This window comes from Perna viridis, chromosome 13 (assembly GCF_037379345.1).
Source record: "Perna viridis isolate PV_CMFRI_1.1 ecotype Kerala chromosome 13, ASM3737934v1, whole genome shotgun sequence".
NCBI classification, from domain to species: domain Eukaryota; kingdom Metazoa; phylum Mollusca; class Bivalvia; order Mytilida; family Mytilidae; genus Perna; species Perna viridis.
In genome coordinates this window covers 3,042,969-3,066,226 of record NC_142457.1, presented here as the reverse complement: position 1 = coordinate 3,066,226, position 23,258 = coordinate 3,042,969, and the positions used below count along the sequence as shown (strand labels likewise).

The following is a 23,258-nucleotide window of genomic DNA, read 5'->3' as shown; positions in this document are numbered from 1 at the left end:
TTGAAGTTGATGCCCCATGCCACTCAATGGAATTTTTTGCCAATCAAAGCCCAAATCACAGGTAAGTGATGATATCACAAAGAACACTCCTATAGGTAAGCAAACAACACATTATTTTCTACATTGTTGTTCGCTCAACAATGATAATGCACTGATGTTTACTGGTAGTCTAAATATTTGCATACATTATAATGTGGTATGTTTAATTTATGTACTTTCAAATGAGGCATCAAATAAACCAAAATAAAACTACAACCACACTATCCCAGTTTATGGTAAAAATGATGGTACAGATATCAAGAAAAACTTGTTCTGGTCTTTTTGTAGCCACTAATTTCCAATCAGTTCCAGTAGCAACCCCCAAAATCAATCACAGCTTTCCTTACTACTTTCAGGGGCGGATTCAGGCGGGAGTGTGACGAGCATGTGCCGCCCTAAAAGTTGCAAAGCATGGGTTGTCAAGGGTAGACTTGGGCACTTTTAGGTTGAAACTTTAATTTCTTGCTAATTTTACCAAAAAAGATATCTACATTGCACTCACTCTAGAAGAATATTCAAAAAATTTAAACTCAAAGAATGTTTAGCCAACCTTCCGCTCACTGAAATTTAACTGTGTGCCGCCCCCCCCCCCCCAATCTAAAATCCTGGATCCGCCTCTGTCTTTGGCATCTAAATTGTGGAACATTTTCATAAATATCCATGTGCTTATTCCGAAGTTGTATATAGTTTAATTTCATACAATGATTTTTTTGTAGCCTCTTTCTAAACATTAAATATATCAGTAATTAGGGTCGCATTTGTGATAAAAATACCAGTAAGAGTTGTACCTTACAAAAAAAAAAAATTCTCACTATTCCTTTCACTTTGGATCACTCATTATACAGCAAGTTATTTTTTTTCTCTGTAAATTTTATTATCTTTATTGGTTTTAAAGTAATAATGTGACATACAGGATGCATAATTCACAAGATAAAGAAAGTTGACTGAAAAATATATTGACATCCCACTTTTTTGCATGCCTCTTAGGTGAAACTCAGACTTAATATAACAGAAAATCTTTGATCTATGGGGCAGGCACTTGGGTCCAGGATTTAAAAAAAAAATTCTTTAAGAAAAAAATAGAAAATTCATCATTTTTAACCATTATTTGTGAGTTCTGACAAAAATTTGGCAATTTTTCGCAATATTAACCCTCCCCCAAAATTCATATATATAAGACAGGATGCATAATTCACACAATAAAGGAAGTTGAAGTGCATGTCTATATATTTTTAGGTCAACTTCCTTTATTGTGTGAATTATGTAGGCAGTCTTGTATGTATGAATTTTTTGCAATATTAACCCTCCCCCAAAATTCATATATATAAGATGATATTATTTGATCTCTGCTTCACTGGATTTGCACAGAAATTTTCAACAGAATTTCAGAAATATGAGGTTTTTGAAAGAGTTATCTGCCCTTAGATGTTCATTTTCAGTTTCCCTTAATTCTGATAGTGCAAAAAGTCAAATTAAACTTTCAAAATTGTGTTTTTTTTACTACCATGATTCACCCACTGCCTGATTGTTACAGGGAAAAACAAATGACAGGCAAATACATATATCAATGAGTGACAAATTCTGTTTTTTATTTTCTTTTTGTCCCTCGCAATGCGCTGCAAGGGGACATGGACATGCCTGGCATCCGTCCGCATTTTCCGCATTTTTTTTTGTAATGCTATTTACCAAAGAAGTTTGTTTTTGGTATGTGGCCTTATTATGAAGTTACAGATTAAGTTCGACTGGTTACAGTTAAATGATTTTAATGTAAGTTATGGACCTTGGACTTGAAAATTTTCAGTTTTGCACTCCTTTTTTGTAATGCTTTTACCAATTGATTTTATATTTTGTATGTATCTAACTATGAGAAGTTACAGAGTAACTTTGACTTTGTCATATTTGTATGATTTTTACGGAAGTTACGGCCCTTGGACTTTGAAAATTTCAGTGAATTTAAAGTTTTCCATACTTTTTATTTCATGGGGGACATTGGAACGCTCTTTTATTTTCATGTAAAAAATAGAAACTCAACAAATAAAAATGCTTGGAAAGCTCTTTATTATAGTAAATTGGTTACACAATTTTAGCATTAAATAAGCAACAATAGATTGCATTACATGGTCATGAGTATATGTCTCCGAGACAATATATGTCAATTGCATTTACAAAAAAACAAAATAAAAGCATGATTTATCATTCTATAGAGAGCCAGTTACTGAACAAATCTTTAAAAGAAATGGGTGTAGACAGAGAGTGTGGCAGTTCCCATTTCCCAAAATAACTGCACACAAATTGGTTCCATAAGATTTTAACATATTCACCACTTTAGCTTAAGGTCTAACAAACCATCACTTAAAATTTAACCATCATAAGTGGAGGAGAATCTATACATGTAACATACAGGGCCAGTTCCTAGCTACAGAACTGTAACATACAAGGCCAGTTCCTAGATACAGAACTGTAGCTTCAGGGCCAGTTCCTAGCTACAGAACTGTAGCTTCAGGGCCTGTTCCTAGCTACAGAACTGTAACATACAGGGCCAGTTCCTAGCTACAGAACTGTAGCTTTTAAGGTCTTTTTTTGTGGACCATAGCCGAAAGATAAAAAAAAACCCTCCAGATCTACAAGTCCCCAGCTAGGGCTGATCATGGAAAATGGGATTTCAGGCAATTGTTGGTACATTTTTACTTAAAAGAAGCATGAAATTAACAAAGAAATTCCAGAAGAGGTAGTTTAACCCATAAAAACTGATAACTTACTTAAGGCGATTTGTGACTATATACCCATCCAGCAAAAGGGATGATAAATGAATAAAATACTAAAAACTTGTAACAAAAAAGCAGGCAAAAACAAGAACTATTATCACAGTCATGTATCATAACTACAGATGTAAACAATAACAGTTATTATAAAGATGACAACAGATCATCCTAATTATCATATTGTAAACACACAGAGTATGACATTAACATTATATCAACCACATTGATGAAAATTTTACTTGCCCAAATTGAAGTTTAGGTTGTCCTGTATATATAAGTAAATGCATGTTCAAAAATAAATAAAATTTGGTTGTCCCCTTGGCAAGTATGATTTAATTTGCACTTGTCCCGATGACATTTTAACTTGTCCCAGGCAATAGGACAACCTTTAATGTTATATGTGCATCCTAAGCTGACATCTAAATCATACATGTACAGGTATACCTGTAAATACACAGCTACAATTACAGTATCAAAAGAGCAACAAGACGTCATTTACATATATTCAAAAGCCTCATCATCTACATGACATATGTTCAGTTATTATTAAAATACATGTAATTATAGATATACATACTGTGAAAGTACTATTGTTTGTGGGGTATCAATTTTTCATGGGTGAGCTAGACCACAAAACTTGGTTCCCAAAGAAAAGGAGATTCCCATTGATGTGAAAATCTCAAGACCACTTGTGTATCATTCCTTATTCACAAAAATTGGTATTTACTAATTAAAGTACTTCCACAGTATACAGTGTTATTAATTATGAGAGATAGCTATGACATTTGCATACATCATAAACCCTATTTGCTAATAAATTCTAAAGCAATAGGCCAACAATACTGAGCAAAAAATTAATAAGCCATTTATTATGTCAAAGGCGTTTGGTCATGAAACTCATTGTTACCCGTTTCCATTACATAAGAGGATGGCTAAGCAAAGGATTGGTTTTTGTTTACAATATTTTCTATACATTTTATAAATAAGGTAAAAAAAAATGAGACCATTTTGAGTCCTTAAAAATGCTTTGTAACAGATTCCATACCCCTGTTATTTCTTTTGAAGTATCCCTCTGCCATCAGAAGAGCACTAAAACAGTCTGTTTTATGTACTAAGACTTGTTTTCCTTGTACACTAAAATGCTTACTTGAAGAATTCATAAACATGATGTTCAGAGTGAGCCCTTAGGATTTTGGTTTATACTCGGTGTCACATAAATAACATACTGTTAAAATTTAAATAAAAATATTTTCTGCGACTTTATTGACACCTACCGTCATTTAAATTGTCTTAAATGACTTGCTCATTCGTTTAGCCAAACGGCTTCTCCCTAAAGATTGAATCGTTAAATTCCGGTCAGATTTTAATTCTCGATGTTCAGAGAGAGCCCTTAGGATTATGGTTTAGTGTATGATTACTTTACTAAAAAATAGTATTTCACAATTCAAAAAAGCAAAAAATATAGGGTCTGCAAATTCAAATGTTATTAAATATCCAAGGTCAAGGAAATAGAAAACAACCACATTATGCACCTTGAGCAATGTTTTACTATGTTCAATTGACATAAAATATTGTAATCCATGATTTGGCTACATTCTGTTTTAGAAGTTTTTACAACAGCTTATTAATATTAACTTTGTAGTTTATTATAATTAATTATATAAGCAATACACATTCATATGTACTATAAGTTGAAATAGTCACAACAAAACCCTGTAATGCAGTCATTCATGGCACACTTTCACAAATTCTAATGGGATGGAATTTTCTCATTTTGTATCTGGTAGTAACATGCCTGAAAAGAAGAAAGAACAAAAATGTTATTTATAAGGGCTACACAATCACAAGCCTATTACTTACTGGTACATATACTGATATCATATACATTATGCATTGTCTTAAACTGGATTCATTTGGGTTTGAGAATTGGTATAACAATTTCCAGTCAAGAGGGTCATATACTGTTGATACCTAGTGATCTATTTCAGCATTTCATTCTTTAAATTAGTCATTGTATATAGGAGTAATTAGGAATAGACCAAAATGACTAATGGCAATTCTGCAATAGATTTTCTAGATCTTGGGATGAATGAAGTATAATATAAAACACAGTGTGTGAAGTAAGGACTAGTCAAAGGCCTGAAATTTATCACCTCTATGAGTTATGATTTTTGTATAGAAGTCTTTTTTTTAAGGATAATACATAATTCATGTTACTCCTGTGAAAAGTTGTTATAAATTTCTGATCCAGTAAGGTATATTAGAGTTTTTTGAGTAGAAGATGAATAGATATATTTATTTTTGATATATTAGTTTTAAAGTTGAAATTGGTTATTATACTTCCATTTACTAAAATAGCAAGCTGAATCAGCATACTCAATCAACTTTTTAGAAGTAGACACCACAAGATGCTAGAAACTCAATCAGGTAAAATCGGTGGTGTTAATCAGAGAAGATATTCTAAAAAAAAGTGAATGACAGATGAGACGAGATAGAAATGACAAATGAAAATGTTTACTTGATAACTGACATTAATTGATGGTATACATATAGCTTAGTGTTTCCTGCTACCAGCAAAAATAAAGTTAAGTCGGTAGGTAGGGAAGTTATTTTATTTTTCAAAAACATTTTACACTGACTTAATACGGAATCAGTCTGACTTAAACCATGCTTGAGCCATAAACTGGTTAAGGTAGGCACAAAAAAATAGGGTAAGTAGGGTAGCAGGAAATGGATACATATGTTTGGCCTTATCTAGGGAACTGTTTGTAGTGGAATGATGAGAAGACAGACAAAAACTATATATGTCCTGACCACATTGAATGAGAGGATTAGCATAAAAAAGAAAACCTCAACATAGCTTTCAACAAGACATATATTCTATCAATATCATTCTTCACTTGCTGTATAAAGTGGGGACCAAAATACTTACAGTGGTATGTATACCATATTACGTGCACACAATAAATTTTAATAATCTGTAATGTACTGTAAGAGTAATTAATTTTTCTTCGCACATTAACTGTTGTTCTTAAACCTGTTGCACTTTATCAAAGTTTGTTTTACTGTACTTGTGAGTAAACAAAGTTTCATTGTACTTGTGAGTAAACAGTCTTATTGTACTTGTGAGTAAACAAAGTTTCATTGTACTTGTGAGTAAACAGTCTTATTGTACTTGTGAGTAAATGAAGTCTTATTGTACTTGTGAGTAAACAGTCTTATTGTACTTGTGAGTAAACCAAGTCTTATTGTACTTGTGCGTAAACGAAGTCTTATTGTTCTTGTGAGTAAACAGTCTTATTGTACTTGTGCGTAAACGAAGTCTTATTGTTCTTGTGAGTAAACAGTCTTATTGTACTTGTGAGTAAACCAAGTCTTATTGTACTTATTGTACTTGTGAGTAAACAGTCTTATTGTACTTGTGAGTAAACAAAATCTTATTGTACTTGTGAGTAAACAAAGTCTTATCATACATAATAAAAGTACATGATTAACACATGTTCAGGCCTTAGATATTTGTTAAATTAATATCCATATTGTGGTTGATGACCCTCATATTTCTTCAATCTTAGTATTGAATGTCATAAGATTGCATATAACCTATCATAAATCGAAACAGGATTGGGAAAGGCTGACATGGTTATAACTATAAAACAGGGTGGTGTTTGCTTAAAATTGTTTGCTTGATGTTATCATACAGTACCAACCTGATAAACTCAACAGTCAAAAGGAATAGTCAAAAAACAAAGTCCATGTAACCAATGGCAATATCACCATGACAACCAGGAAGTTGCAGACAATTATTAACAATCCTTACTGATTTTTTATGCATAATTATATACAGTCAAAGTAGTTGTTATTAATTAATAAAATAAATAATGAAGTAAACTAGTATTATATATATAAGGCTACTCATGCCATTAAATAAGTCAAGAAAGAAATTAGTCTATAAATCCTATTCATGTTACACAAACTTACAATTCATACAATTTTTCTGAGGCAATTTCCCACATCCTAACAGTAAAGAGACAATTGAAATCAATGTAACCATATCTTATCATATACAAAGCTATCATTAGTTAGGAAATATATATAAAAAAAAACACACTTTCCAAAATAAAAAATATAAGGAAATGTGAAATTGATCTTTTATGTTCCTGTTTCATCACACTTTCTTCCATCTTTGCAAATTTCATTCAAATCCATAAGGCATCAACCATTTTATTAGCAAGGGAAGACTAGGATCTTTTTGAGAAGACAAAAAAAAATGAACTGTTCTGAATTTTTGAATATTTTAAATCATTCTTTGAAAAAAATAAAAATGATGATTTCCCAATTATTTTCAAATAATATTGTATAGAAATCTATTACAGAAAAGTGTAATGGACTGACAGATAGACAGACAATGTGATTACTTTATAGCAATCATCTACTCAATAAAATATCATTTTAATAATTCCAAGTGTAATGAAAAAAATATGGTAGAGAAAACTGATTAAAGCCACATACAGACAGAAGGACAGAGTGCAATCTTTGACTGGTAGCAGAGTAATAAAGGCAGCTATAGCTCCCAACTATTAATTAATGATCACTAAAATTAAGAACCACAATATATATCTACCCCCTTTTTCAGTGTTTGATGTCCTATAACTTCAGAAGCAAAAGATTGTTAAAAAGCAATGAAATACAAAATGACGCTTCATCTCTTTTAAAACACTTACATAAAGCGTTGTGAACATGATTCCAAGTTCCCCATTCTCTAAGTGTCTCTCCATTAAATCTTCAATAAAGTGGACCTCTGCTCCAAGATGTCGGATCTGAGCTCTCACAACAACATACTGGAATATTGGGAATAATTCATCCATACACCAAACATGTTCTTCTCCTAATGTGCTCTGGACACACTGAAATATGATATATTATGTGTGATCATCTAATAAGAACAAAATAGGATTTATTCTACGAAGTTTCATCTTTTAAATTATTTATTTCAATACTAATACTACATTGTAAGCTGCTTAAATTGATCAACTGAAAAGTTTGGTTTGACAGTAAATTGAAGGAAAGTATTGATTAAGAAAATTTGTTGATGAAAATAATAAAGTAGAATTGCACTGCTAAATCCTAAATGCTAAATTCAGGTCAGTTGTTTTGTGTTTAGTTACAAATGTAAGACCTATGTTGTGTTTAGTTATAAATGTAAGCCCTATCTTGTGTTTAGTTATAAATGTAATAAGCCCTATCTTTTGTTTAGTTATAAATGTAATAAGCCCTATCTTGTGTTTAGTTATAAATGTAAGCCCTATCTTGCGTTTAGTTATAAATGTAAGTCCTATCTTTTGTTTAGTTATAAATGTAATAAGCCCTATCTTGTGTTTAGTTACAAATGTAAGCCCTATCTTGTGTTTAGTAACAAATGTAAGCCCTATCTTTTGTTTAGTTATAAATGTAAGCAATATCTTGCGTTTAGTTATAAATGTAATAAGCCCTATCTTGCGTTTAGTTACAAATGTAAGCCATATCTTGTGTTAAGTTATAAATGTAATAAGCCCTATCTTGCATTTAGTTATAAATGTAAGCCCTATCTTGTGTTTAGTTACAAATGTAAGCCCTATCTTGTGTTTAGTTACAAATGTAAGCCCTATCTTTTTAAATATTTTTCTTGAGGACTGAATCATTGTATGTGTTGATACAAGTGAGAAATTGCTATTAATAGAAGTAATAAAGTGGCTATATTTCTGATTACCAGTATTGAAAAAAATAAAATTGTGTTGTACAAATCCTCATACCACTTTACCTACACTCTTACCTCTGTTATTTCAGTGAAGGAATCTCTTATTACTTGTAACTTCTCCTTAGGACAAAATGCAGTACTGAAATGCAAAAATATGTCAACCATGACACATGACATTTAAAGATGCTCAAATTATCCCCCCCCACAAAAAAAAACTTAAACTGTCAAAAAAGATATAGCGGAGTCAGGTAAATTTGTCCAGGGTTCACTTTTGTTCTGTTTAGTTTGTGCTCCTACTCGGAGCTTGTAGCACATAGTCCTTAAATTGGGTGCTGGTGTTGATGGGTCGCAAAGAAGCTGTTGCCGTACAAAAATATTGACAGAAGAATTAGCAATACTAAAAGCACAAATACAGTGAAACACTGGAACAAGAAAAAATGGCCGGTTTACAGGGGTGGCCGGTTGTGTGAAAAACAACAATGCATTCGAAGAGCTGTTTCCATTGATGTGTTCTATAACCGTACACCTTGTCACTTTGTTGGTCAAAACTTTTGGCCTTTTATTACATTTCAAAGGTTGCATCATTTGTAAATGATTTGATTTTACACATGGTACTGCCGACAAAATAATGTTCCCAGTTTTGAAAGAATGTGTATTAAAGATCAAAGGGCTTTTGATGATAATTAATTATTTGTATTGTTTTCGTAAATTACCTATCAACAAAGTCTAATTATTTCACCCCTATGTTGTTTTGGCTTGGGTACAGGTCACATTAACTGACAGTTAAAAGATCGTACTAATAAATGACCCTGACTGCCTGACATGCGTACACACCAATTAACAGCCGAACAGTGACAAAATGTAATGTCTGGATTAAATTTGTTGTTTAAACTACTGTTTCCTTCAATTATCATCTGTCCTCTGATGAATGCAAACCGGTCAGTGAATGAATTATTAATTACATTATATTACCTAATCTTTTACAGTTTTGTTGATACATTTATTACAGGTGAACAATAACTGGGCGGCCGGAATTGAGAGGTTGTTTTAATTTGAAATATGTAACTAAAACTGAAAAACCCGCCAAAGTACGATTTTAGGGGGTGGCCGGTCTATTGAAGACAAAACAGACAGGTTTTAAGGTATATCGACCGGGACTTTTGAAAACAGCCAGTTTGAAGGGAAGACCGGTTTTCTGAGGGTCTGGTTTGGAGAAGTTTCACTGTACCATAAAACCCTTAAAACAGAAAATTAAATCCTACTATACATGACATTGATACAAATACACATAGCTGTCCTTTTTTTGTTGTAGATTCCTCTGTTTAAAAGTTATATTTTTTCAATATATGTAACACATTAATGCACTGTGTATTGTACCAGATAACTAGACATCATTGAGATGGGAGCCATCTCTGTGGGCCCAGCTGTCGATAACACGTGGTAAATAAGCTGATATGAAGCATTATTTTCATACATTATGACACACCCTCTGGTGCTGGTTAATATACGTGTCAAGTATAAACTTTGAAATCATAACGGTTCTCAAGATACAGAGCGGACACGATCTTTACCACAGGACATGGGGTTGTCAACTGAAACCAAAGTTTTTTTACCTTCACCTTTGACCTATGAAGTTGTACATACATTATGACACCCTCTGGTGTTGGTTAATATACATGTAAAGTATAAAGTATGAAGTCATAACGGTTCACTAGATATGGAGTGGACACAAATTTGTTATGGATGGACAGACTGATCACTGTAGGGCGACCCGCCTAAGGCAGGGCCCTAACAATGTGAGATTCCATTCAAATCAAACAGAAAACATAGAGGATAAAAAGAGCACAAACTTTGTGACAGGCAAGACAAAAACACTATATGTCTTCTCAGGAAAAAGGGGGCATATGACTAACTTCTTATGCCGTACTTACCTGATTTGTTGAAGTTTTTCTATAGCACTGATGTAACAATGATCTCTGATGTTTGATAGTGATATGCTCTTCTTGGTGAAAAAACTCTCATCTAATAACCAAAACTTTCTGAAAAAGGGATATCAAAATAGTTCGACTATATAACTGAACAAATGCTATCCTGGAACTACAATGTAGAAACAACACATGGGTACATATACTAATCAATTCCTATATTGATGTGATGCTGTATCAAATTTACCAAACTTTGACCCCTCTAAATAAAGAAAATCCATATCTATTAAATAGTTGTCAAAAGGGAATGAAGCTTAAAGAAGAGGCAGATATAAAATGTTAAGTGACAAGTTACCCATTTTATAATGAGTCATAAATATTATTTTTTATAAATAGAAGTTATGAAATGCAGCTTGATAACACTGCAAAGGCTGAACCCTGATACAGCTCTGAATTTTGATTGTGATCAAATATATGAAACAGGATAAGAATTTGACCAGAACCAAAATTGTTTCCTTTTGGCCCCTTATTTATAAATATGAAAATAATTGTTACAGGTCCCTTTTTTTGCCCCCAATTCCCGAAGTCTCAATCCCCAAAATAAATCCCAGACTTCCTTTTGTCATATGGCACCTTATGGTATAATTTCATAAAGATCAATTCTCTTACACTCAAGTTAATATCTTGACACAAAATGTTTTTGGACACCAGACAAAGATGCTGGAGAAAATGACAACAGCATGACACCATTAAATGACTACAATTTTTTTTTCGTTCCTATGATAAACTAAAATAAGAACTGTTATTGTGCTTACTGAGTGATACTAAAACATGGTTTGTGAATGTAGCAGAATAAACCTGTTTTTATACATTTGACTTATTTCATTTTTATATGACATCCGACCTGTATAATGACAACACTATTCTGCAACACAGGGGATATAATAACATCTTCCAATAAAACTTACTGTTCTATACCTAGGTAGGCCATTAGGGCAACATCTCCTTGTTTGTTGAGCTTCTGGATTCTCTCCCAATACAGATCATCCATCTTCTCATTGTAAAGTGCATAAAGGTCAAACAAAGGGGGGTAAATCTTTGGTAGGAGAACAGGGTGGAGTAGGCTTCCAGCTGAAACTACTTCCCTAAATATGTATATATAAACAATATATTTGCAATTTTACTATTCTGTTCCATTATATCCATGCAGACAATTTATCTTATTCATACAAAAAGTAGGCATTTTAGAACTACAACAGTATCACTCTTTCAAAGATTTTTAGATTTATACAGCTATTATTTTATTAGTTTCTATTACATTCATAATACAGCCAAAGTATTATTGTTCGTGGGGTACAAAATTTTGTGGTTTTCACAGGTTCGGTTAACCACAAAATTTGGTTCCCAATGAAAAGGAAATTTCAGATTAGTTTGTAAGAAGGAGTTGTCAGCCCCAAGAATTCAAGAATCTGTGAACACATATGTTTTCCCTAAACATTGAAAATTGGTTCCCATGAATTAAGGAACTTTCACAGTGTATTCGGATTTGAAGTCAAGACAGAAAATATCAAAGTGAGGCTCAATAAGACCATAAATGATGTTCAAAGCTGATGTTATTCTGTTTATTGGCAACATCACAGTTGACTGGATGATACTTTGTCATTGCAAATTACCAATATATTATATATCACAGCAGTAGCCTGAGATAACATATCACACAGTAAGAGCAATGGAAAAAATGATAAAAGTTGCATAAAAAATAATCCTATGGGAAAATTCATATCCAAAATATTTATACATGTATGTCCAGTAAAAAAAAAAACAATCTATATACACTGCATGATATGAGGATTTATGGGTATACAAAAATTGCAGGGATTGTTTGTACTGATATAGCATCTAATTAAGTGCTGAAAATAAGGTGGATTATTTCCTAATTTGCATACAGTCAAACTTCTATTAGTCAAGGTTGCGTTGTCAGAGGTGAAATTGTATTGGAGTAAGGACAGTTTTGCCAGGATTGTAAATTTCATGTCTGAAAATGTTATTAAAAGTTTACTGCACACCTAAAAAAACATATGGTCTCAAATTTCACAAAACAATAACATATCAAGGCTTGACAGTATTTTTTTTCAAAGTAATAACCCATGCCCTCAGTTGAATATAAAACTCACTTCTCTTTGTTTTCTGTAGGTAGACCATCACTCTCCTCATCACTATCAGAGCTAACATACTTCTCTGATCTGATCTGTAGTGGGCCACCATTCTCTGGTAAGGCAGGGAATAAAATTCTACAATCAAACATTATCATCTTGAACATATTGAAAATATGCTGATAACAGTAGTTAGATAGAAGTAGATGTCATACCAGTCTAAAAACAAATCTCATGATTCAACATCCCTATGGGAGGCTTAGTACAATACATCAACAATCTGTGACCAATAGTAGCCGAGAAAAATGTCACAAACAGCTTGTATATTACTACAATGTAAGGAAAATTAAAGTTTTTTTTCAAGCAAACAGGAAGTACATGTCTTGGGAGTATGATCCCCATATGAAACTTAAAATATGAACAGCCTTTTATTTACAGAAGCTGAGAATTTTGTTATGAAAAAATGTGTTAGGAAAAGATGGACACTGGTAAAACAGTTTACCTTCTCTCTTAGATTTAGATGATAATAGCAAGTGGATACAAAAAATATGTTGAATACAGAACCAGATTTCCAGTTTTAAAGGATATATTCATTTAACATGTTTAAATGAAAATAAACTTAGTCAAATCAGTTTGGATTTCCCTTATCGAAGCAAGCAGTCCACATGTCCAGATTAAAATACCACCAGACCTTAAAATTTTGTAAGAAATTACCAGGTGCAGATCCAAGGACTGGTGTGCTGGGCGTACGCCCCCCACCCCCTAAATTGGTAAGAAAAAAAATTTCACCACAGGTTTGACCCCATAATATTTATTTGCCTTGCTTTGCATGGCATTTAATTCAATTAACTGCCCACACCCAAACTCAAGTCCTGGATCCGCCCCTGATTACTGACAGAAACTTTGTGACATCATTTTTAGAAGTAAATGTTGTAACAGCTTGTCAATCTTTTTTTTTGTCTTGGTTTAAAGTCATCTCACTTTTCTATATAACAGAAAAAAATGAGCCAATAAGCTAAAATTTTGATTATATAACAGGGGTGGAAACTAGTATATAAAAATATACCCCTTTACCATTGTAGAACTTTTATACACAAGTTAGAGTATTACCTTACAGTCAAATAGATTCTTTTGACATAAGAGCTGACCTCAGCCACAGCATGACCCAGAAGTCTAGGATGAGCCCCTATACCTATGTAAGCTGCCCTAAAAACATCCACTAAACCATCCATCAATTTACCTAGGGGATGGAATTGCACTTCGAACGCCTGCAATATATAGAAGATCCTTTTAGTCCACATCTTCGTAGGAATCTGGCCTGTTTTTCTAAAATTGATTAACCTAATGGTGCATCAATGTTAAATGAAATACTTGAAATTATCTCCATTTGAACACAATAACATTATCTGCTTAATTAACCCATTGAAACTAAAATGACAAATTATTCCTTTTTCACAAATTCTGATACAAGTAGCAGTAATAATCAGTCTTCAACCTTTTTTGAACCTGCAAATAACAGCAACCTGTATAATCAGAGATAACTTTCTATTTCAAAGGTGTGTTGTTATTAGACAGCCACTGTTCATATTGTATATATATACCACAATTAACAGGTTACTATGTTACCCTGTATAAATATGTCTTGATGACACTATAATACTCTGTTGTCAGGCATCTAGAGTCTTTAATGTCCAGTGGAGGTATCTTTTCTATCTCCTCTACAAAAGATCCCTGATACTTCTTCCATTTTGTTGATCCACTGAAAAATATTTAAAATGCCTGTATAAAACTTGATGATTTTCATCACACATGACCATCATGAACAACACAATGGATGTCTTGTATGAGCCAGAAGCTGCTTACCCTTACAAAGCACTAGATGTCATTCCCATGGGATAAGTACTGCTTATTTATGTGTTCCTTTGTACCTTATGAAACCAGTTCTTTGTCTGTAGTATTTTTTTTAGTTCTAGAATATGGTTTGCCCAAGGATTTCTTCTAGTATGACAAAAAATTGGTATTACTTAGTGAACATGCACCAAATATATCATGTACATATCATATATCAATGCATCATGCCATAAAAACACTAAAGTTTGAAGATTTGGTAAAGTACAAGATTTTTTTTTATCTTTCTTTACAACTACACCATAATACTTCTGACTTTTTTTGTCTTTCTATATAGAATAGAAGTCTCTACTTGTTCACTGTATCTTTCTTTTAAATTTTAAAGTTAAGTAAGTCTATAAAATAAGGCACATTATCTTATACATGTACCACATCAACATAAACTATTTAAACTAACTACATGTACCTCATTTTCATTTCATGCAGAACCTGTCGACCTTTCGATACCATGACAGCGACCCCATCCCAAGCTTTCTTACAGTCTGGTTTCTCTTGACCTTTTACCCCAAATATTGACCTACAGTAATGGAACATTCCTTCCCACTTTCTATCTGCTGGAACAGACATCTTCCCATAATGGCTAGATATATGTAAAACAGAAGTTGGTCATTCCCATGCCTTGAAATAACATATACATGTACATGTAAAACAAAAGTTTGTCAAATCATAGTATTTAGACTCAACAACATTATCATAAAAATATTGAATTTTATGAAAAATATTTTTTAAAATATATTACACTAATGAACAAGCTCCATATACAAGTACATGTAATAAAAATCAAGATTGATTGAGCTAAACTGAACCTTTCCAGATACTGTAAACCAACTAATTTTCGCTTACTTTGTGAGTAAGAAAATACTGCGAAAATATGTCCCCCATTATGGAATGTATGTTATACAGAATGTTAGTCATGAAAATTAATAGTAGCAATATTGAATTGACATCAAGAAACACTAAAATAGGTCAGGTTACCTTAACTGACATCATGAAACACTAAAATCGGTCAGGTTACCTTAATTGACATCATGAAACACTAAAATGGGTCAGTTTACCTTAATTGACATCATGAAACACTAAAATGGGTCAGTTTACCTTAATTGACATCATGAAACACTAAAATAGGTCGATTTACCTTAATTGACATCATGAAACACTAAAATAGGTCAGTTTACCTAAATTGACATCATGAAACACTAAAATAGGTCGATTTACCTTAATTGACATCACGAAACACCAAAATAGGTCGATTTACCTTAATTGACATCATGAAACACTAATATAGGTCGATTTACCTTAATTGACATCATGAAACACCAAAATAGGTTGGTTTACCTTAATTGAAATTAAAAAATAGAACCTGGGTTATCTGATTCATGTAATGAATTTTTTCCCTACCAGCTTTTAATCATTTACCAAATTGAAAAATAATATACCCAGATGGAATGTACAGTTTCCTTTTGGATTTCTTAGTGTCTATATGTACAGTGGTCTTTTTAAACATTCCATTGATCTTGAGTCCTTCATTCCAGGATCCTGAGAATGTACCCTCTATATAATCTCCTGTAGGCATGATTAGCTTACCCTGAAATGTTATGCTGTTATTATTTGATTTTTTTCTAAACAATCAATGAAGGAGAAATCAGTTTTTATGTCTCCAAAACAATGTGTGTGTTACAATTTTTAGACCCTGAGAGACATATAAGGGTGGTCTTTTTTAATTGTTTCTGTTTGTGCAATTAAAATTGGTTACAATGCACCCTTCAAACAGGCAATGGATGGTTTGAAAACCAACTATTTTATTTTAACTTTTCAACTGAAAATTCAAAAGTTACTGAATTTATTTAATTCTTGATATTGTCATTTTTTAGACATTGCAGTTTCCATAAATTCAATGCTTATTTATTTTCTTGTAAGATAAGAACATTCCTTGTTCTAAAATCCTATAAAAGATATCTAACCTTAATTTGTTAAAATCAAGAAAATACATGTATGACTCTAAGCACTTTTCTTCCTACTCAATTCACATACTTCACAGGATTCCGCTCAAATTCATATGAATGTTATATTTATGGACGATATTGTCTAGAATTACATATGAAGACATCTGATTATTATGTTACCTTCCCCTGAAGTAAGGTTATTCCATTAAATTCTCCTTCATAACAACTGTTATCATATGTCAGCATCAGACCAAATCCCTGAAATATTTACATGTAGATATAAATATAATATGTACATGTATGAATTGGTATATTGTATTTTGCCTGATGAAATTTCAATTTTATACCATTATTTGCAATCTTATAAGGTGATTTTGACCTACTTCTGTTTTATTTGGCAAGACTTTGCTTGATTCAGTACAAAAAATCATGACTTATTAACATGTTTATATTCATAATGTTATAATGAACATTTTACTCCATAGTAAAGAGATTTTGCAAAACACACATTATTTCATTTTTTTTCTAAAAAATACTAAAGATTGACCTAATTATCATCTTCGTTGCCCTAACATAGGTCTTTCAATTAACATATTTTACGATTTGAAATAGCACGCAAAACGACAGTACCTTCTATGTTACTATCTTTCTTATTCACTAAGTTTATCAATTAAATTAGAATTTTTCCAATTATACTCAAAGTGAAAACAATAGGGCACCACCATCCATCATGTAGGACCCTAAAGTTATTAGGGATTTATAAAATTACCATGAGATTATCTCTGTCAAAGTTTCCCTCAAAGTACATTCCATCCAGTGTTACCACAATACCTTTACCATGCTTCAAATCATCATTCCACAATCCCATGTACTTTTCTCCTGACAAAATAATATTAGAGAATTATTTATTCAATCTTAAAATGAACCTTCTATGTTTACAAACATTTTTTAGTTTAACTTAACCATTCATTTAATTTCATCATAAAGGTGAGTTGTGCTTACAAGAAATGCAGACAGAAGAATTGATGAACACACACACAGACAAGTTGATTCCTGTATAACCCCAAACATTGCCTTCAGGGGTATAGAAACATTCAACTTATATTACCTTTCATAATATCATCCATAACACCATAGCCATGTTTTTTATCAGACACCCACTCTCCGATATAGAGACTGGTAGTAGAGGGACTCAGACCTCCATAGAAGTACACCCCATGACCATGTCGCTGACCTTCCTTAAAGTGGCCATCATACACATCTCCATTGGAATATCTGTAAACATGATCTATGTAAATAAATTTATGGTGAAATTAAGAAAACCCAATAAGTGTACCTTGTATTGGCATTAAATCACAATTACATAGCAATGATTATTATAAATTTACATAATATCAAAGACTGAAGTCTTCAAAGTTGCTAATCGTCAAATATTCTATGCCACTGATATTGGCTTGCTTTCAATATTGGAAATGGCACAAATGCAATACACTCTAAAATTGGGTTACTTCCATTAGAATATTGGTTCCCTTCATATGATTACTCTTTCGTAACCATGATAACCCGAATGTTTCTCAATCAAAGCAACTGGTTACCAGGAAGTGCTGGTAATGTTTTCTTTCCACAAGTTTTTTTCAAATTTTTAGTGATCTTTGGGTCGCTTATGATATTGACCAAAGAATCAGATTAGGAACCAGATTAAACATCTGGCAATGACAATATAGGTCATAAACATTATCAGGGCCCCAGTATATATATATATATATATATATATATATATCAAGGCCCTAATAATGTTTATGACCTATATAGTCAATTAATGAACGTATATGATCTTTATGAGGTACATTTTTATCCTGTAAGAAGCTAGAATTGATGGTTTTACAGCACCGATGAGCAGAATAATGTGGTGTAGTAATATATAATTATCCTGATTGATTGATTGATTGTTGGGGTTTAACATCCGAGCAGCAATATTTCAGCTATATTCAGGCAATGAACATGAATTGGATGATAAAATGAACATGAAATGATGATGAAATGAAAAAAGGGGATAGGACAAAAGAATAATAGTGTTGACAAATTTTGATTTCCTCTAAAAAAGGGAGGGATGGGTAAGGTCAGGCAATTTAGCCTCCTGTGGCGGAGTACAAAGGTTTCTACTTCTATCGAATACCACAGCAGGGTTCTTTAACGTGCAAGGAACGTGACATCTTTCCCAACACGGTGCACCACTATGGTTTGTAGTCAGGTTTTCCGCATTATAGCCTGACAACTTCAGCGTATAACACGCCAGGGGTACCCCATTCCACCACCTGAGGCACACATCCTCTGTGGGCAGAGCACCTGGCCCCAGGCTAGGTTTCTGAGCACTATTTAGTCGCCTCTAACGACAAGGTTAGCACTACAGCAGGCCTATTCTTTTAACACTTGAACCTGCATGGGGCTATAATTATGCAAATCATATGTGAATGTAATGTACTGAAATTACGAGTGCAAGAAGTTGCTAACAATATTAGCGACGTATTAAAGCAGCATCAACATGCTCCTATACAAATGAAATCTTCATTAAAAAGGCAGAATCTAACAAAAAAATTTGCATACAGCAAAGAAAAAAACAACACTTATTTGTGACTGAAATTCATAACCACCCTACTCCAAATTAAACGAGATCTAATAAGTATGCCAAATGATGCATAAAAAGAGAAAATTCACAGCCTTGCTAATTATTGTCAGCTACCATATTGTCCTAACTAAACCATACTAAAACTGAAGATGAGACAAGTATAAACCTGATAAATGAAACTGACACAGTAACTAAAACTTTGCATTAAGGGTAATGGAAAACTTTTTTTAATTTCTAAATGGAATGTTTGGGGGAAAAAATCAAGAAAATGAAAGGAAAATTCACACATTCTTATATTTGGCTAATAATGGCATAGTCATTTGACAATATGAATGATTACTCCTCCAAAAAAACATTAAACTCCCTTTTTAATCTAGACTTCAAATAAAAAATAAGTCATTTCTTTTAGTTTAGTGTTTATAATCTTTTTATCCAAAATAAAGACACTAAAAATGTTTGGACTTACTTGACCTTTCCAATACCATGGAGTTGGCCTTCTTTCCAGTGACCTTCCTGTGACCTCTCAGACCCATCATCTTGTTTGATAAGTAACTTCCCATGCCTACAGTGACAAAAACATAAAGTGAAACTGATGACAACAGAAGTACACCTGCATAAAAGCTATAAACAAGACCCTTAAATAGTTCCTAGTTCATTCTGGACAGTTCATCATTGATTTTATTACTGGGAATTGAAAAGAAACTTGACAGGTGTCTTACTTTAGTATGTACAGATCAAGCTCTATATACTTGAAGAATCTAACACTGCAGAGAGTGCAAGACAGAGAAATCTCTGATATTCAAAGGTAAGATTTCAAATTCTCTGATGAGGCTCCTCAAAGAAAGAAAACATTGAAATAATACCTGAAAATGTCTGAAACTTTCAGATTTAGTTTTACATTTTCTGCCAGTGTAAAATGTCTGTCATACCGTTCCCAATCTCTTTGATGCTCTTTTTGCACTTTTTAGTTATATTTCAACTGATTCATTTTTTTTTTTAACTTTTTTACAGTAAAAAGTTAAGCTTTTCATTGAGAAAAATGTAAGAAGGCCAGATATATTGCTGAAAATTTTTATCCCTTTCACTCCGCAATAAGAAATTTGCATCCAACAGCTCCTGAATTGACAGATATAGAATACCATACCCATGTAGAAATCCTTCCTTAAAGTTACCAATATACTTCCTTCCATCATTCCATCTCATTTGGCCTCTGAAAGAAACATTAACATTTTGACTTATTTTCTATGAACAAAACATATTTCAGCTTGTATCATTATCTACACAGAAAATATTAAATATGTCTTCCTACTTCATTTTGAGTATCTCACCACCTTAAAAAAACATGAAAATAAATAAACCACAGTTGAAGAATATCATCAAATGTTTCCTGTGTAATAAGTTTTGATATTTCATCTGCTAAATAAGTTCTGTGTTTTCATTCTATGACTTTCCATCACCAAATGTCATGATACCTTTTTTCATGTGAAGTCACTGATCATTTGGATAGTGAATTTGCCAACCACAAAATTGATTTGATAATAACAACAAAACATAGAGAGATTCAATGTAATAAATATGTTGATCAATAGGTTACGCTGAATACAGTAAACATATTAATTTTCGGGGTCGCTGATTTTCATGGATTCTGTCAAGTGAACATATTCGTGGGTATCAATTTTTGCGGATTCAAAAAATGATAAGTCTTATATAGTGTTAAGAAGCAGTTTCTCTGGTACTATTTTTTGCGCTTTTATGTTCACCGCAAAAATAGTGAAAGTTCGAGAACTGTGAAAACTATTACTTGTACAGTAAACTAAATAACATTCATCAGGGCCTAATCTAGACATTGATAACATTGAGAAATTTTAGTAAATTCTGGTTGTAAAATAACAATACTGACATTTTTTTCTATTACAAAAACTTCTCCCAGTCAAAGACAAATGGGAAGATGAGCACAAACAAAGAGAAATTATTGCTTATTTCTCCCTCTGATTAGACCCTGTACTTATGCAGAGAATGCTTTGAGATTTCACTCCTGTCTAGAACTGCATGCAGCATTAGATAAATCTTGCTTTTCTTCATCATCATATTTATTTAGTAACTCTTTCCAAAGAACCCCAACAATCAATCAATCAACCAATGACTTTCTCATCATTGTTTTAATATTATTATCAATAGACCTACAGTCCATGAACTTTGCCATTCATCCAGTATCCTGTATATGTAGCATCTTTGTACATCCCATGTTTGGTGAAAGTGAAAGTAGCCTGCCTAATGTCAGGTGGTGTTAGTCTATCCATACTACCTCTACGTGACACTGGCTTGGAAGAGGAGAGAACTCTGTTGACTGCTGCATTTAATGCTAATAGCCATTCAGCCTGAAAAAAAAGTATAATGCCAAGTTCCAATACATTTTCATGAGAAATTTTGGTAACTTTAATATCAAGTGAAATTGCTTTTACATTTGTTTTCTTATAACACATGAAGCCATATTTCAGTGTCAAAAGCCTGTCAATACCAGACATCTACTGTAATTTAATCATACCCCTGCCTACACTGACCACATGCTTTAAATCAGAAAGTGTTCTTTAAAGACAAGTTCCACTGTATTTAATTTGAGGTGAGTGAATTGTGTATCTTTACAGAGTATTGAATGCATGGATTTTCAAAGATTTTTCATATTTAAGCAATTAATTTACATTTCATTGGGAATGATAATTAAATGTTTAATGATCTGGGAAGCACTAAAATTAATACTATGAAAGTACTTTAATTCGTGGATACCAATTTTCGTGGATTACAGAAGAAACACAAGTTCATGGATTCTTGAATCCATGGTTTTGAGGTTTTCAGTATACACATCAATGGAAATCTCCTTTTTGCTGGAAACCAAATTTCGTGGTTTGGCCTACCCCGGAAAAACCACTAAAATTGGTACCCCACAGACAATAGCACCTTCACAGTTTGGCATTAGTAGCCACTCTTTTAAGTACTTCTTTTATCATTTTGACAATTTGTGATCTATAGAATTGTAATTCTAATTTCTCTTCTAAGCTGGTACATTGTAATTAAAAATGCAGTGACTAAATTTCTTAATTAGTTTTCCAACCATTTTACATGGTTTCTGCAGATTTCATGGGATAAGCCAACATTCCTTAAGTCTATTCTTGATTCAAATGCTTTCTCCACTTTCTATGGTAAAATTAAAATTTTAAAGTGCTCTCTAAAGCCCCAAATTATGATTTTACCATCTCAAGTGGAGAAACTGAAGGAGGATCTATATGGAATGTTTCAAGCCAAATTCTATTAGATAATAAATTACTAAGTTTCAATTAAGCTACATTCCATTATGGACACCACGAATTTTTTTAATTGTCACTGTCATTATTACACAAGGAGATTACTGTATGGTGTGCCAAGATTAAGAATTAGAAGTGTCAAGGTCAAATTCTATGGTCTCAGATAATCATTTACTGGCTCTGTGACCATGACCTCCAAATCTTCAGAAGCATTGCAGCTATTTCCTAATCCCTTGTGTCTTTGTTAGTTTTCTACAAAATCTGTTGCCATGGAGTCATGTAATGTCCTACCCTATCTCCTGAACTAGATGCTGTCATTACTAACTTGTCTTCTGGGAAAGTCAACACAATCACATTCCTAGACATAGAAAAAATTCAATATTGAATAGAGGAGTTAAAAATGAAAAAAAAATGATGATAAGCTAAAGAAAAAAATTATAACTTTGAAGCTGAATCTAAAATCAGGTTTTAAAGAGTATACATATATTTAAATTAAGATTTTTTTCAAAGTTACTATTGGATTAAAATGGTACTTACTCTAATTTACCACCAGATGGAGCCTCAATCCAAGCTGTTTCTAACTGGAAAACTTGGTAATTATACCCCTTAAATTTTGAAAGGGACAATAATGAACATATAATAGAAAAGATTTGGTATTGTGTGTTTTTGAATTGCGTTTTTTAAGTGAGAGTACGACAGTGACTCTAAATACATGGTCATCATACATGTATCATAGGCTAAAATCATTCCAGTAGTGTAGCTACATACTGCTCTAGAAAGCACAAGCATACACTAAAATTAAAGTTAATTAAGACTAATAAGTGAGGCTTTGTAAATAAAGAAAAGCATTGTTCTGCATGTATACATAG

At 32.5% G+C, this 23,258-nt stretch overlaps 1 protein-coding gene across 5 annotated transcripts in view; it reads right to left on the bottom strand.

The window, feature by feature from the left end:
- Window positions 1–2,078: 2,078 nt before the first annotated feature.
- Window positions 2,079–23,258, bottom strand: part of LOC148599249 (alsin-like) — a 63,899-nt gene continuing 42,719 nt past the window's right edge. For 4 of the 5 annotated variants that reach the window (XM_088559022.1, XM_088559021.1, XM_088559023.1 and 1 more), the window contains 18 exons: window positions 22,927–22,994; window positions 22,681–22,747; window positions 21,275–21,468; window positions 20,235–20,300; window positions 19,557–19,652; window positions 17,573–17,739; window positions 17,234–17,343; window positions 16,645–16,722; window positions 15,958–16,106; window positions 14,928–15,101; window positions 14,240–14,372; window positions 13,724–13,881; window positions 12,635–12,751; window positions 11,429–11,605; window positions 10,467–10,574; window positions 8,611–8,674; window positions 7,523–7,705; window positions 2,079–4,596 (listed from right to left, as the gene is read on the bottom strand). In XM_088559022.1, coding sequence (XP_088415148.1) covers window positions 4,552–4,596; window positions 7,523–7,705; window positions 8,611–8,674; window positions 10,467–10,574; window positions 11,429–11,605; window positions 12,635–12,751; window positions 13,724–13,881; window positions 14,240–14,372; window positions 14,928–15,101; window positions 15,958–16,106; window positions 16,645–16,722; window positions 17,234–17,343; window positions 17,573–17,739; window positions 19,557–19,652; window positions 20,235–20,300; window positions 21,275–21,468; window positions 22,681–22,747; window positions 22,927–22,994 — 2,154 coding nt within the window. In that variant the 3' untranslated portion in view covers window positions 2,079–4,551. Of the gene's footprint in view, window positions 4,597–4,616; window positions 5,262–7,522; window positions 7,706–8,610; window positions 8,675–10,466; window positions 10,575–11,428; window positions 11,606–12,634; window positions 12,752–13,723; window positions 13,882–14,239; window positions 14,373–14,927; window positions 15,102–15,957; window positions 16,107–16,644; window positions 16,723–17,233; window positions 17,344–17,572; window positions 17,740–19,556; window positions 19,653–20,234; window positions 20,301–21,274; window positions 21,469–22,680; window positions 22,748–22,926; window positions 22,995–23,258 lie in introns of those variants that run through there. The other variant, XM_088559025.1, reaches the window with a different exon arrangement.